The sequence below is a fragment of the Megalops cyprinoides genome, chromosome 5 (genome assembly GCF_013368585.1).
Source record: "Megalops cyprinoides isolate fMegCyp1 chromosome 5, fMegCyp1.pri, whole genome shotgun sequence".
Taxonomy (NCBI): domain Eukaryota; kingdom Metazoa; phylum Chordata; class Actinopteri; order Elopiformes; family Megalopidae; genus Megalops; species Megalops cyprinoides.
In genome coordinates this window covers 20646492-20662662 of record NC_050587.1, presented here as the reverse complement: position 1 = coordinate 20662662, position 16171 = coordinate 20646492, and the positions used below count along the sequence as shown (strand labels likewise).

At 39.6% G+C, this 16171-nt stretch overlaps 1 protein-coding gene across 3 annotated transcripts; it reads right to left on the bottom strand.

Moving 5' to 3' along the window:
- Positions 1 to 9088: 9088 nt before the first annotated feature.
- Positions 9089 to 15662, bottom strand: nr2f1b (nuclear receptor subfamily 2, group F, member 1b). Of its 3 annotated transcripts, XM_036529548.1 has the most exons (4): positions 15086 to 15190; positions 14918 to 15003; positions 12868 to 13395; positions 9089 to 9652 (listed from the first exon to the last, which is right to left on the bottom strand). In XM_036529548.1, exons 1-4 carry the CDS (start codon positions 15124 to 15126, stop codon positions 9378 to 9380), a joined length of 930 nt encoding a protein of 309 aa, XP_036385441.1. In that variant the 5' UTR covers positions 15127 to 15190; the 3' UTR covers positions 9089 to 9377. The 3 variants fall into 3 exon arrangements, with proteins under 3 accessions (XP_036385441.1, XP_036385439.1, XP_036385440.1); XM_036529546.1 differs by having other exon boundaries at positions 14918 to 15662; XM_036529547.1 differs by having other exon boundaries at positions 12868 to 13392; positions 14918 to 15662.
- Positions 15663 to 16171: the final 509 nt, after the last annotated feature.

The window sequence follows — 16171 nt, the reverse complement described above, 5'->3', positions numbered from 1 at the left end:
CGTTTAGGAAATATATTGTTGTGAGGTTAAAGTATATAACAAAACATTTAAATATGAATTGATTGTGAATTGCTTATTGTTATGGGAATTATAACTATAATACTACTCCCACCACCACCACAACTACTACTGATACTAACAATAATAATAGTTATAATTATTATAATTACAATAATTTGACTATATAATATATACTATACTATTCTATAATATAACAGCCATTTTTCAAGTAGCGAGACGTATATAATCTCAGCTAATGCAGTTCTTCCTGAAAAAGCCTCACCCCACAAACTGATGAGTTGGTACGTTCTAGGGAAGTAGTTATTGGTGGAGAGGGTGTGCATCTCACTTTTTACCTACCTCTTGCAATTTCATGTCACGCAACAAGTACTTTTCAACAGTCTCCTTCGGAAAAATCCTATGAGGCAGTTAACCACAGATAGGGCATTGAGGCAATTTGGAGGGAAAAAACACATTATATCTCTTAAAATTTAATTTTCCAACATGTTAGTGGGTGATTCATTGATCCATAGACATGGAGAAATAAAACCTATAACACATATTTATATGCCAAGAAACAATTGAAGTATCTGCTGGTAAAAACTGTGTTATTGGGCATATTGCACTTGCAAACTACATCCCACAGGGCTCCACATAATTGCACATTCAAACCACAGCTGCTCCAGAGTGTGCAGGACCCTTTACCTGTGCATTTGAATAAAAAAATAAATATAAATCTGACAATGTTCTTATATTAGTATATATTCTCTCTGTTGTGAGCCGTCTGTCTCTTGGGTGGATGGGAGCTGTAATAATGTGACATGGCGCATCTGAAACAGGACGGCAAGCTTTGTGGGGGACTGCCTTTCTTTTCTTACCCATAAATGCACCGGCTTTCAAATAGGCCTTCCCCCACCCCCATCTTGCCTGCCCCCCACCACTGCTGCATGAAAAGGCGCTTGACCTCTTGGGCTCTGTCCACTTTCTATCCAGTTTCACCACCATCCGCCTCCCTTCCCCCACCCGGTCCTGTCTATATGGAATGCTGTATTGATATCATCAACATATGCAAATTGTCTTAGATTTGGAGAGACACTAGGGTGGGGGACCACAATAACTGAAAATGAATGGTTTTGGGAAGTGAATATTGTTTAAGACCCACATACTTCGGTGTGGTTAAACCCAGCCTGTATCCTGGCCATCACATAAATACATGCCCATTTGAGGAAGAGGAGGATATCTGAAAACCAGCCAAATTCACCCTTTCAGATTAAGGGCGTTTATTTCTGCTTGGCCTTTGAAGACAGGGGTCGTACTACTCAGAACGAAATGGCTATTCCGTTAACCCCCCTCCATTTTTGCTCACAATACAGCACTCCCCCACTTATCTCCCATTCCCTTCCACCGACCCCCACCTTATTTAGAACACACATCGCTATCCAAGATGGCTTTATGGCAACATGCAGAAAAGATTAGAGATTTGGCTTGTAAGAGCAGAGCCTCCTCTATAATCAGAGCAACGGTATGTAGGCCACAAAGTGCTGGAAACCATTGAGCTGGTGATAACTCCCATGCAGTGCTTGGAGCAGTTTTCCTGGAGGAAAAGGTTCTATTGATTGCTTTATCAATTCCAATACCACACAAGTCCTTTGGAATATATAAAGGTGACCTATATGCACCACTGGTTTGTATGCATGTGCTTATCTTTACTACAAAAGTAATTGTAACAGTCACATTCTTCATAAGTGACGATAACATATTTTTCAGTTTAATTTTAATTTTAAAAGATGCAAGCTATCCTGTCATTGCTGTGTTTTGAACACATCGTTTGCATAAATAAGTGAAGACAACGGTAAATTCAAAAACAACACGTTGTAAAAATCAAAAGGTCTCCATCAAGAAAAGATGGGACCTAAAGGAGAAAGTAACATAAGATCAAACAGTATGCCAAAGACAATGAATTTTAAAAATCCCCCAACCTTAAAAGTGACTTTGAATAGAGTGGATTCTGGGAAGTCACATAGATAAAAAACTAATCTAGAACATTAATAACCATAAAAAAAACCTTTAAACTGGCACATGACCTGCTATTCAATAGCAGAAAATGAGTTTATTGACGAAGATTTAGCTGTCCATATTTAGGAATCCTGAATATACATAGGCACAGAAAAAAATCTGATTTTCTCTGATTTTGTCCCGAAAGTGTTATAGGCAACAAAAGAAAACTGACCATGATATAACGCCTTCGTTTATAGGTACTGCACACTTATTGTATTTGGCCTATTTTGTAACGTGTAATAACCATAGCTGTACAACCATGGAATAAATTATATCTTTAATTTAAACATGTGGCCCACAGTTTCTGATCAATGAAAGCCAATGAGAACTTCACGTTAATATGAACAAGGAGGAAGACATGGTTTGTATTTCAAAGAGTTTCTGCATGTTAGTCAGCAATAACGGGGTGGAATTCTGCGTGAACCAAAGGGAAAATAACTAACATGACTCAGCGTAAAAGAATGCCTCACTTGCTCTTGCTTAAAGCGTGTGCTTTGGTTTCTTTGCGCTCGTTGACGTGCTGAGCAAACGAAACGTTTTCTTATGTCTATTGGTATTAATTCGTTGTCGTGTACTTAGTAATTTATGTTATTTGAGTATTACGCTATAGTGCACGTAAAAACTGAAATGCTACTCAACAAAAGTTGGACGCTACCTGACTACATTTGGCTTGTTTATAAGGAAAATGTATAGGCTACATGCGCGCTGCAATGTTGCTGGGTTCCCAAACTCTGCAAAATCAAACTATGGATGCAAAGTTGATGGATGGATGAGGTTTATATTAGATGACTACAAATGAGCCAAGCGAATTCATAAGGGTTTGCATCTAAACTCCCACTATGAAACAAAAATGAAAAAGATACTCCCACGAAGCGTTTCATTCATTAATTATTCGTTTTATGTGGTGCAATGCAACATGTATGGGCTTACAATGTTTCTTTTTCATCAGACAGAAGTTAATATTTCAAATTAAGTTTTTGGTACGATGTAAAAGGTTGCTTAATTATGCAGGAGCTACCGTTACGGTGACGCTACGTACGAGCTCCCAAGCTTCGTAAAAGTACACCGAGTAGTTTTCACTTGGTCCCCTTGCCTTGCGCTTTCCCTTCAAAAGCAAACTTTGCTCCAGTCTCGGCCGTCCCCGTGTCTGGCGTCTTGATTTATAACGCCTACATCTACAAACACTCAGGAAAGTAGCGCTATCGACTTTTAAATGCCACGTGTTGATTAATTTGTTGTTAATGACAGGCTGAGTCCAACCACACATAAATGCTCGCAAGCACTTCCACTCCTCGCTCCCTCTCTCACCTATCTCCCACCTCCTACTCTCTCTCTCTCTCCCTCCCTCTCTCTCTCTCTCTCTCTCTCTCTCTCTCTCTCCCTCGTTCTCGTGCCTATCCATTCAGTCAAACAGTCACACAGCCAGAAAGATAGGGAGGAGGAAATCAAAACAAGTCTTACTTATTCGGCGGACTTCGTTTGCAACCGTTGAAATGATTACCGTCACTGAAGCTTCTTTCTTCGCAATAAGATAGCATTGGAGATGAATTGTAAGACAATGTGCCGCGTTTTATTTATGTTTGGTCCATGCCCCATACTTAAAACCTGCGGGTGTAGCGCAGTGCAGATTGAGACATATTGAGTTCCCTTTAAAAGGATCATTTCGTGTGGGAGGTTGGACACAAAGTTTGGACTCGTGACTGGAATTCCAGAGAGACCTGCATATTTTAAAACAACAAAGCGGGATGGTAACAGGGCTTTGGAGGGAGGGGGGATCTTGGAGAGAAGTTGCCAACTGATAACTGTCACTTGGATACGCACTACACGAGTTGAGCCGTTTCTGGTTCTGTCTCAGTGGCACATTTTCCCACAGCTTATATATAAATAAATCACTATTTTCACATACTACCCGTCCTAACGTCAATACAGTGCGTCAAAAAGATCCATAAACCAACTGCTACTTAAAAGAATTCGCCCGATTTACACCTTTTGTTTGTGGATATTTATTTTGTCCAGTTTATTATTATTAACATGATGTCTATTTCTACTGCAATGATACGATCTGTGCTATGTAGTTTTGCGTGCTGGGGTCAATAATTCTTAATTCTGCTCAGACATCAGTCTTTTGCCCCCTTGTGTGAAAATCACCATGATATACTTACAAACGTTTGTGACCACTTCGTGACTTCGTGTCTATCGTCACGCTTGCTCTAAAGTGTGGCAAGCGTGTTTACATTTGCTACGTGGATCCTGTTTAGAACTGCACTAGTGTCCCAGGAAGAAAGTATCCGAACACACACACTTTTGATTGTTTATTATTCGTTATTTTTTTTTTATTTTACATCACGATTTATAATGGAAGAACAACATGTGCAAAAACACTGCTCAGAGTATACGCAGTAGGGTACATCTCTTCAGTACCTTAAACGCATGTGGAGAGAGTCTGGTTGCGCTAATGATTAATAGTAAATTCATGAAATATGCTTCATCTGTCCTGTGAGAATGTTCAGATTCTGAAAACGCGTTTCAGTTACTAGGTTATAACGGATCTTCAGGACCGCAGAATATTAAATTGATCGGAAATGCATCGTGGTTAACACTGAAACAGCTATATTTGTAGAGAAGTGGACAAACGTTACTGTAACAAGATTTTCATCAAGAGACAAGGTTGCTCTCACACTCAATCTCTCACTCATTCCCAGTGGATTTGCTTACACATGCAAGGAATGTGTGAAAAGTCTTGTAGCATTCGGGTAGTTGATAAATGATTATCTGATAATATAACGCTGCGTTTTAGCGTGTTTATGCACATGGATCTCTTCTCGAGTGAATTAAGTTTCATTTTGAAACATTGCAAAGCTATGACCTTACAGTCGGTTGAACGGCAGGATAGGCTATACACACAGAAGGAGAGAGAGGACGCGTCGTGTTTAACTGGCTATTAGTTAGTTGCTAGCGTTGGTTCAATGGATAATGGATGCTAATGACAGAAGAGTAGGAGGGAGGCCGCGTCTCCCTGGTCTCGTTCATACACAGCTCTTTTCGCTCGACAACAGCACTCGATGCATTTGTGTGTTTATCTGCATGCCCACATATGAGTGAGGGAGGACGCTACCTCTGTGAACAGGGAACGGAAGTATCTCTCGTTTCCGACGACCGTGTCTCTTTTTATCCCACTCTCACTATCTCATTATTAACACACTGCAACGTTTACCAGGATGTTAATATTGGTTCTGTTCTTGTTTCTGTAACATCCACTGTTATTCTCTGCTCGCTCCTGCGCAGAGTCTGGAGCGCTTTACGTAAAAAAGAGTCACTACAGTCACTGAATGGAGAGATATTTACTCTAAAGTGTGATAGCTTTTTCATATTTCCAAACATGGCTCCGTTCTTAACCATAGAGTTTAATATACTGAGGGCAAAGGAACAACCCAGTTTCAGTCCAACCGTGATGCCGTTTGCCCTCAACTTCAATTAAAGAAATTTTGTTACAGTGTAAAACAATGCTAATTGCTCAATTAACATTGCCGGAAAATGGTAAACTATATTGCGTAAAAACTGGGAAAAACGTTACTCTAACAAGGAGATTCGTTGGGCCCTTCTAACGCAGTCTGGTTCGATTGAATCTAGGTCTTTCTAGCACTCTGGTGTGCGCTAACCATGCTAACATTCATTACCTGACAGGTATATCAGTGCAACAAGACATCATTAGTCGTTTAGGTGAAATGACTAGTAACTGATTTCGCTTATCACATAAAATATGATTACTAACTTGTGTATTGTATTCATGGTATTAATCTGTGTTTAAACCTTCATCCTGTTGCCCCTCATTATACCTGAGCCGAAACTCCTGTTCCACTAACACAACGTTCCATGGAGATCCCACAGGCGGAAACCCTTTCGTTGCGCTGGCTTTTGAAAACAGATTCTCTGATAACAGCGGGTAATAAATGCGATGTGCTTTCAGTCAGCTATCTCATACGTAAAATCGCACCCAGCTGCTTGTGTAAGCAAAACAAATAGTCTACTCATTGAAGTCCTCACTTGCGATTTGATTAATAGAATACCACTAACAGTAAATGGTTATTAAACTTATTTCCAGATACATTTTGGCTCGTAGAATACGCTCTCATTCATCAGCACATAAATGCAGATAGATTAGCTTTTTTTCTTTTTCTACACACCTCCCCCTACCCTTACAATTTTTCTGTGTCATAAAAACAAAATTAAGACCAGACGAAAAGACCAGACTATAACGCCCTTTTCTGAGGAGTTGTTCTAGTATTTTGTAAATAAAATAAACATAGAGTAAGGCCCAGCGATACGTAGCTAAGAAGTACAGGAAATTGTCAATTGCGAAAACAAATGAAATCGGCCATGGGATTAAACGAAGCGTATTTCAGAGTAAATTCTTGGATTCAAATGGTCCTCTTTAAATGACCATTACGGCCAAAAATAAATGAGTTTAATATCACCGTTGGCCTGAGCAAGTGTCACAAAAATGTAGAATCGCAATATGTAGGCTACTTTGTTTTGAGTTTTGTATGCGTTTTGCATTTGTATGTCACACAGGCTCGCCTGGTGCGTATCTCACACATCAGAGCCCGTTTGAACCAGCGTTTCATGTATCTTGAAACAATTTTATGTAAACAACGTTTTCAGCGTGCACGACAAAAGACTGCATCCCTTTGGGTTACAATGCATTATTTCAGAACTAACTTTTGCCTGTGGACTGTTTTATAATGAAGCAAACAGTTATTTATTTATTTTACCAGATAGTCAGTTAACAATGGAAAACTAAACATTAGCCGAATTCATCGACCTCCCATAAAGGTGATCTGGTAGCCTGTGTAGCATGTGGCATTTATCTAAACACTACACTTTGCTTTTAGTTTTGGTTGACCGGTTTTAAAAGGAGCTTATGATGTTGGGGAAACGCATCAGCGGCAATACTCATTGTTAAATAATTAACCTGACATGTCACTTAAGTCACGTAGACTTTCAGTTTCAATATTCAGAATGAAAAGCATATACTGTGCACGTGCAGACACAAACTTGTCGGTTTAGCTTCTATTCAGTCCTATGGAATTCCCTAATTATATATATATATATATATATATATATATATATATATATATATATATTCTTAGAACATAGTTTGCTCAGTTGTTTTGGAAATGGTGATATGTTCTTAAATTCTGCTATATTTTAGATGAAGTGTGCGACGGCGAGCATGTGTGTGTACATGTTCTCTACATTCATGATTTTGTTCCATCGTTTAATAAATATTAAATTCCAGCAGAGACGGTTGGCATTTTTCATTAACGTTCTTAGCTCTTGTAATTTCTGTTACAAATATCGAAAGAAGAGACGCAAAAGACACGCCGTAGTGGCAGTGCTGTTCTTTAGTACTGTACCGTACTGTTATTTAAAAAAAACAAAAAAAAAAACATAGTATGACAATGCTCGTGTTTCATAATGGAGCTTGCTATGTCTGATCGGTTCCAGTGCATTCAAGGCAGAGATGCCCGACCGGAGAAGTAGACCATATTGACAGTCCCGTTCCCAAAACTCTCGGGTTACTTATGATTATATATGACCATGTGTATTATCGACAATAAAAATGTGACTGATATGTTGCTCCCCGCTACTTACATTGTTTCTCTACTCTTGCTAAACCCATCGCACATGTCATACTCATTGCTCATCAACACAACAGACTGACGCTACATGCTACAACTTACTATTACTGCATGAATGTGTACATAAGGCCTACGAGAAATGGCCTTCATAAACAGAATATGTTTACAGAGAGGTGAAATGAACATAACACCAATGTAATTATTCAGCGACCATTTTTACTCCATTTATTGATGTGATGTAGAGATCTTTGTGTGTGTGTGTGTGTGTGTGCGCGCGCGCGCACGCGCGCCCGCCCGCGCCTGTTTGGGGGTGGGGTGTGAGGGGGATTAATATCTCGGGACATGTTAAGAATTAATATAATGAGGGATCTTCAGATTAGCCTTGTGTTCTCCAAGAAAGAACATAAATTCCCATTTCTGCAAGTAGGTGTGTTTCTTTGTGTCCTGTCCAAGCTTTAGTATGTGTGCTATCCATACGTATACTTCATACATCCGAACCAAATAGATAATTTACAAAACACTTTTTAACTCAAATTACAAAATAAATACATGTCGAAAAATCGTATCCGTGAGTGACACGCAGGGGTAAGGAGGGTCGACACTCTATACATGAATCCCCACATAAATTTAATCCACTTTGAAGATGATGGCCAAAAGCCTAAGTGAAGCTCGATTTATTATGTATTATGTAGTATAATTATTACTTGGTTTCTTGCTGTGTAGTCGTCCCTCTGCAAATTATTAAACTAACTGGAAGCGAGACAATGCTGAAAATGTTTTGTTTGATGGTATAATCCTTCCACCAAACTGCTCTTAATTTGCTGACATTTCTGCAACAGATGCGTCGTGGCACGAGGAGATCAGGGAAAATAAATACAATTCAAGAAACAATGACACGTTCAAGACTGAACAAACCAAATGTATTTGTAACGATATATTAAAAGTGCTTTTTCATTCATCATTTCTTTTCACTGAACGAATCCTTACATGTTATGCCCAATAACATGCTGTTGTGCCCTCTCCCTGAAATGTCCGCGAGGTCCGATTGCTGTAGAGCTGCAGGTCCGTATCATCATTTTTCAAAAGTTCTATCACCAGGTACTATTGTCAAAGCGGTTTTTGTTTAGATTTATTTCTTTTGCCTTTTTAAAATTCTTATTTCAATTATATTTCAAGGAGAACAAAGCCTTGACAACGCATATCGCACTTATTATAAGAAGCCAAAGATTATATAAAAATTATTAGTATAGAATCACACAAAACCTGGTTTTGAACCAAAAAAGGAAAAAAAAAACAATACATTGACACATGACATTTCTTATAATTGTTTGGAAAAGTTGTTTTCCTACTAAGTTTTGATTCTTAATGCACATAAGATGGTTTCCTTTTATTGTTTTGTACAAAAATGAAAATAAAGACTTGTATTTTACAAATTGAAGACCAGTGTTCTTGCAGAGGTGAGTGGGTTTACATTGAAGTCAAGTTCCTCGTTTTCTGTACATCATGTAGGCCTATTCCATCTCCACGGAAGAAGAGAATGGGGGATTTGATGGAGGTCTTCCACAGAAATTAGGTCCGTCCACAATGTTCATTTGGAATCCAGTCCTCTCGTTGGGGCTGTTGCAATTTGGTCCTGTTTTCCTTCCTTTTTCTTTCTTTGAAAAATTCTCATTCGTATCATTGAATGGACATGTAAGGCCAATTGAAGCTGCTCCCGGACAACAGCATATCCCGTATGAGGGTTTCAATGGGAGTTTTACCTACCAAGCGGACGAAAAAGAGCTGCTCGATTACCGACGAGGAAACGGTACGGAGGGAAGGCAGTCGCAGCAAAAGCTTTCCAAAGCGACTGGGCTGGTTCGGGTACTGGCTCCTCACGTATTCCTCGAGAGCGCACTGAGACTTCTCCTGAAGGCTTTCGATGTGAGCCACATCCGACAGGCCACACGCGTCTGAGCATTTAAAACACGAAAGGAGAAGAGGTTATCATTCAATGATAGATTTATGGATCACTGATAATGTGAAATAAACATGCATGCATGCACACTGTATAATTTGGACGTTTTACAGCATATCAATAAGCACGCCATCCGTTCAGATAATGTACACATAGACTAATCAAAACAATGAATGTGTGACAAACGACTGGATTTAAACGAGATTCGCAGGTTCGCTAGCGCTCTGGTGCAGGAGATGGTATTCATTTTTGCCGCATATAAATCCCTGTGAAACAATTAGGAGATAGATCGGAGTTCAGTTAAATCACAAAAATATGGTTCATTTACGCCAAGGATGCTTCCTCTTAATACACTGTTGCCCACGAGAAAACCATATTCTCCCCCCTGTGCTTATGTAGGTTACTATATCACCTATTATGGCGTTCAGAAATAAGGCCCCTGGAAGCAATCAAATGCAGTAGCAGGGTTTGGATTCAACAGTCACAGTTTAAGCACTTCAGAAATATCCATGGCAACAGCATATACAACATAAACACAATATTCTCTCGTTTCGCCGTTTGTTGTTAGGCCCAAATTGAAAAGGAAAAGACCATTTTTAAAATACTAAGTTTGGCATTTCACGCTCTGATATGACCCTTAGTAAACGTGACGATACGTTGAAATACTGCCTAATATATTACACTGAAATGAACACAGCGCGATTTTACATAAGCTGAACCTCTTCTGTAACGACGTGCAGCCATGTGCGGCATTACAGTATGCAGGCCTTCGTGTTTGATACAACATTATACACCCAGTAGCATTTCTGGATTGCTGTGATAATGTACATATTTGGTAACTGTATCAAAGTATAACAGAACAAACCCATATTTCTTCAGGCAATAGAATTACTATGGTAAGATACAGTGACTTTAAGGGTGTGCGAACTGTCCGCGGACTACGATTTCAGGGCCATTTACAAGGACCAAGTAGGGAGATATATATGATTTTTTGTGTAAAAACTTTGGGGATTAAATGTGTGTTATGTGTGTAATTGAGAATAGGCCTACGTCGGCTATTTTAATGACGCAACTATTAACAGAAGACAGGGGCATGGCTATTACCCTGCTTTGCTTTGTCGTGCTGTAATGTAACACATGCAAAGTATGACCTTGTGGGCAGCATCTCCTAAATCGTCACCGGTTGAAACAGATGCACAAGAACACATAAGAGGTATATAGCTTTTCATAATGTATTTTTTAAAAACATTTTTTTCTAGTGTACAGAGCTACTGAGGATGACGTGTATCAAAGCGCACCTACTCTTTAATGAAAACCTGAATTGTGCAACTGCATTTAGAATGCTAATTTAAAATGTCTTCAGATACAGTTATCTGTTTACTGACGACCAGCACAGACGAGGAGAATACTTGCCTGTATACATTAAATGTTAACATTTTTCAATAGTTTATGTCATTAGCCTACAATTCTTTGTCTCGCTAAAAATGCATGGGCGAAGACCATTCAACTATGTTCATTTAAGACCATGTTCTTATGGTTACGATTTTACATAGCCTTTCATGTTGTAATAATGAGGTAAGATAGAGGTAACGAGGTTTCCACTGAATGAATAAAAAAATGTTCCGCCTCTACTTGGGAAAATAAATTCGCCCATTCGCTCAATTTTTCACTCATAGTCAAAATTCACTGAAAAGCAAAATCATCAATTTATGAAATCAGTCAAAATTCACTGAAATGCATAAAATACGCGCGGATAATGTCGTGTTTGAAATATCAAGAATTGAAATGTTCCCACGAAAACCCCTTCGGGAAGCAATCGTTTCAACAGCAGTTAGTGGAACTTCATTTGAGGCGGTGGAGTGTTGACTGACTTTTTCAGACAAACTCACGTAATCCAAACATACTGTATCATGAGAATTTTGCCTGGGTTACTTCTTCGGGTCTGGATGTCCTGCGTTACAATTGTTTTGTGAACTGCACCCGTTTTGCGCTAGGTTTCCGAATGATCGTGTTTACACGACACATCAGTAAATTATGTTCTTCTTTTAAGAACTCAGTGCTTTAAGAATAAATTTAGTGTGGACAAATGTGATTATTGTACACAATACACAATGTCTGGTTCAATCCATATTTCATGATTATTAATTGCATAGAATTACCCTTTTACAGTATTAAATTTGCTTATCACAGATGTAAATATTAATAGGAAAACGGCATATTGACCAATATTGTTACTATTGTACTACTGTACTGTACCAGTACTAGTTCCAATGATTATGTAACATAATATATTATATATTATATATCCCATAATTATATTATATATATATAATATATAGATTTGCTAATATTTTGCAATACATGTCATGGCCTACCTCTGTTGTAATCTGTCTGTATCTTTACTGACCATACATTGCCTTGTGTTTTAAACAGTCTATGAAATAAACGGTTTAATCACTGACATGTTAGTACATATTGAAAGCAACATAATAATCAACCCCAGGAAAGGCCTCATTTTCAGAGATGAGTACACAAGCAGGACACCCAGGATTTCTGGGGTCTGTTTGAGGCCTAGGGGAGACTTTGGACCATATGTGCGTGGTCTGCGATCTAATGCCCGTTTTCATTTTTTTCAAAACAGACTATTTTTCAGAATTAAATCTGACTACATTACCAGCTTTGGTTTTCGAGGATTCACTTTTGCGGTTTGATTATTTTTTAAAAAGGCACGACCTTATGTTTCTTCATCCAGGCTAAAAACATGAAATGTGTTACAGTAAAATCCATCATTAGTACATTGATTAACGCACCCATTTTGGATCCCACCCCCTCCATTTTGCGTATTAAATGCTATGAGGCACAGTACGCGTGTCATTCAAAATATTCCAAAGGAAGGCAATAACTCTTCGTTCACACATCTCATGATTGAGCTATTTACTTGCCATATTCCAGTGTGCGACCAAAATTAATAAAGTATATATGAGGTATACTTGTACATATACATACAGTCTTCTCAAATAACTAATATAGACGGCTTTTTAGGCCGGTGTATATGACTGTGTGTGTGTCCCAAACCCTGTTTCTGTGTAAATCATATATATTGTCAAGCGGAGGCGCTTAATGGGGGTCACAAGCCGGCCCTTCCGTATCATTGTTGTTCTCCCTGGCTCTCCAGCACAAGATCTCTCGAATGCCCGGCTTACTACTCACCTGACGTGAAGAGCACTATTGCTTTAATGCAGCTGTACTCTGCCGAGTCGACATGGAGGGCTTTAAGCTTCTCAACCTGCTCCTGAAAGATTCGAATGTGATCCATGAAAGCCACGACTCGATCCGCGGACATTGGGGAGGCGTGCAGGCCGGCCGCGGCGAGCAGCGGGGCCACGTGCAAGGGCATCGAACACTGAGCAGCGTTCAGCACAAACAACTCGCTCCATGTCAGCCGGAGAAGAGACACCTGGTCCGTAATCTGTAGATCTGGGAAGAAAGGGATGTTCCTGGCCCATTCCACGGCACTGAAGAGCAAGCGAGCCGCCAGCTCGCAGATGTTTTCGATGCCCATTATATTGTTGGGCTGCATGCACTGGCTGCCGTATCGGGAGGTTGGATAAGGCTCGGCCCGGAGAAGTAACGATATGTATCCGGAAAGATAGCAATGGCCGTTCAGAGGGTCCCCATTAGTCAGCGCGTACTGGCCTGGGTTAGGCTGGGTTGGAGGCATTCTTCCTCGCTGAACCGCTGACAAAAACAAAGAGAATAAGAGGAAATGCGCATCCTGAGCAGGTAAACATTATATTAATATACAGCCTTAAAATACAACGTTAGAGTTAGAAACGCCAGAAAACGCCAGCTTCGTTTTCATATAAATCCTCCCAATCAAAGTACGGCTCATTACGGTAACCAAGAAGGAAATTATTTGTATGCAGTTTTACCCTCTAAATTGAAAATAAACAGTTAAATCTGAAAACCGCTAGTCTCGCACTTTCTGTGTGATTTTGCACATGATCTCAGTGTCTCAGTGTTGCACATATCTGTACGTTTACATAGCTTGCTTCTTTTCCATTTGATACACACACTTGCAAATACACACACGCACGCGCGCGCGTACACACGTACACACAAAGTTTATGTAATGTGTTTAAACCCATGTGATATTTGAGTTTAGTTACTGGTGATACTAACGATATGAGAGAATTCAAGGAGTATGGAAATTATCCAGTCAGGTGCAAAGTGTATACACAATTATGTAGCGGGTTTACACAAGCTTGATTAACCATCGGTCTCTAAAACTTCACCTCGCTCGCAGTTCTGTGGTTGACAAATTGTTTTCCGTCACTTTTCTCAACTTCTCCAACGTCCCCACAATAATTTGATACGTATAAACAAAATTTAACGCAGATACTAATTTCAATACGAATAACACGCTTTAAAAAGTTACAGCTATTGCAGTCTTACATGAGGTACACGAAAACGTCTAATGATACATTTTCTATTTCCTAAGTAGAAATATCCACATTATTTTTTGATTACAGAGCAACAATAATACAAATTATAACAATAAAATAGAAAAATATATATTAAATATGTTGGTACTTTTGGTATACGACAGATACATATTACTGCTCACACTGTTATGACTAACATTCATAAATCTAAAATTCTGGCCTTCAAAGTAAATGACACAATATGATGAGAAACAGTTTTGCAAAGTACGACATAAATATTTTTATTACCTGCCATTTTAGGAAATTTTAATATTTTAGAATAAACTTACGAAACGTGAGTAGTGACAGGGTAGGCTATAAACTATACATATGGGGATACGTTTGGTCAGTAGCAACAGCACACAACTGGACTAAACTATCCTAGTATTTTCTAAAAATGAACTTTTAGTAAACTTGTAAATTAACTAGCAATTTATCAATTTATTTATCTATATTTTCACAATTATATAGTTCCCATTCATCTGAAGTGGGAGCTGGGGTTGTGAAATTGAGTAACGTATCAAAACAGATAGAACTGTTTAGTTTTTGTTGAGAAAAAAAAAAAACTGCCTGGTACTGCTATTGCTACTTGGGAAAGAACCAATTCATTTCCAATCATACATGCATCTTTCTCATACTCATACGCTCGTGTGTTGAAGTACACACATATATATGCGCACACGCATGCATACACGCGTGAACACACACACACACACACACACTTGGAAACTCAAGTAATCAAGAAATGATGCTTATGTTAAAAGATGTATATTCACCTTCCCGCCGCATGCCCACTTTTAAACATTTCTTTAGCCGACAATATTGGCACTGGTTGCGATGGTGTTGGTCGATTGGACAGTTCCTGTTGGCACGACATGTATAAGTTAAGTTCCTGCGGACACTCCTCTTGAAGAAACTTTTGCATCCTTCGCAGGTGAACTGACCGTAGTGTTTGCCACTGGATTTGTCTCCGCAAACCACACATTCAATATGCTGACTCTGTCCAGAATTCTGGCTATGTCCCTTATCGCCAGCTGTCCCGGGCGTTGACGGAGGTCCAGGCTGACTAGGGGTCTGCGGAGTGTGTGGTGCTGCAGACGCCGCCTGCTGATGCTCCCTCGCCGGCTGAGTTGCTGGGTTAGGGCCGCTTAGAGTTCCTCCGGCCACGTCTTCCTGCGGATCTCGCCACACGCTAACTACCATTGCCATATCTCGGGCCCAAAAAGTGCTAAATATCGAGCTGATCACTGCTGTTTTTTCAATGTGATGAACGCGGTTTCAGATATATGTCTATGCAAAGTCAAATCCGAGCAGGCGATCACATAGAATGAAGTAGAGGCAGTCGACAAGCAATACATTCAAAACGCAAGTAAAAAGACACCCGATCGGGATACGCATTTATCGGGAGGCCAGTTCCAAGGTAAATCGCAGTCAGCCATTCAGGAAACCAATCTCGGAAAAAAAAATATATAAAGGAAACCGATTACTGAATTTTATTTTCAAATAACCGGTTAAAACATAGACGCGATTCGCGCCGAAGTAGAAAATAACGAAAAATAATATGCGATCCAAAGTATGGCGAAATATATCCTCTGTACTTCCTTGCTCCTTACTCCGGTCTCCACTGGTAGAAGAGCGAAAATGCTGAAGAGCGGAATTTCATATCGGTATATTTGAATAAAACTCAACTGAACCAACAAAAATGACGTGCCCCTGTAGTTTCTCTTCTCCACCACGAATGGAGCGAAGGACTAAAAAGCCTACCGGAATATGCAAGGAGAGAGACTCAAAAATGAATGCGCTTTAACGAGAAGACCAGCGGAGCAATGTTTCCGAAACGAGGATCTGCGCGAATGTCTGTATACAGTGAACTTTGACACTACTATTGAAACTGACACGTTTCTATGGAGATCGCTGCGCCTTATATGGTGCTCGTGTCAAGGAGCCAAGAGAGGGGCTGCTGGCAGCTGATAATCATAGGCAACTGACTGGTCAGAGCCCTGCACCGTATGCATTGGGGGGAGAAAATG

Excerpts from the sequence above, each read along its gene's own strand:
- nr2f1b (XM_036529546.1), bottom strand. The coding sequence starts at position 15,350 with ATGGCAATGGTAGTTAGCGTGTGGCGAGATCCGCAGGAAGACGTGGCC. Across the intron at positions 13,396-14,917 it reads AGTGGGCATGCGGCGGGAAG|CGGTTCAGCGAGGAAGAATG; the intron begins GTGAATATACAT and ends TGTTTTTGTCAG. Across the intron at positions 9,653-12,867 it reads AATAGTGCTCTTCACGTCAG|ACGCGTGTGGCCTGTCGGAT; the intron begins GTGAGTAGTAAG and ends TTAAATGCTCAG.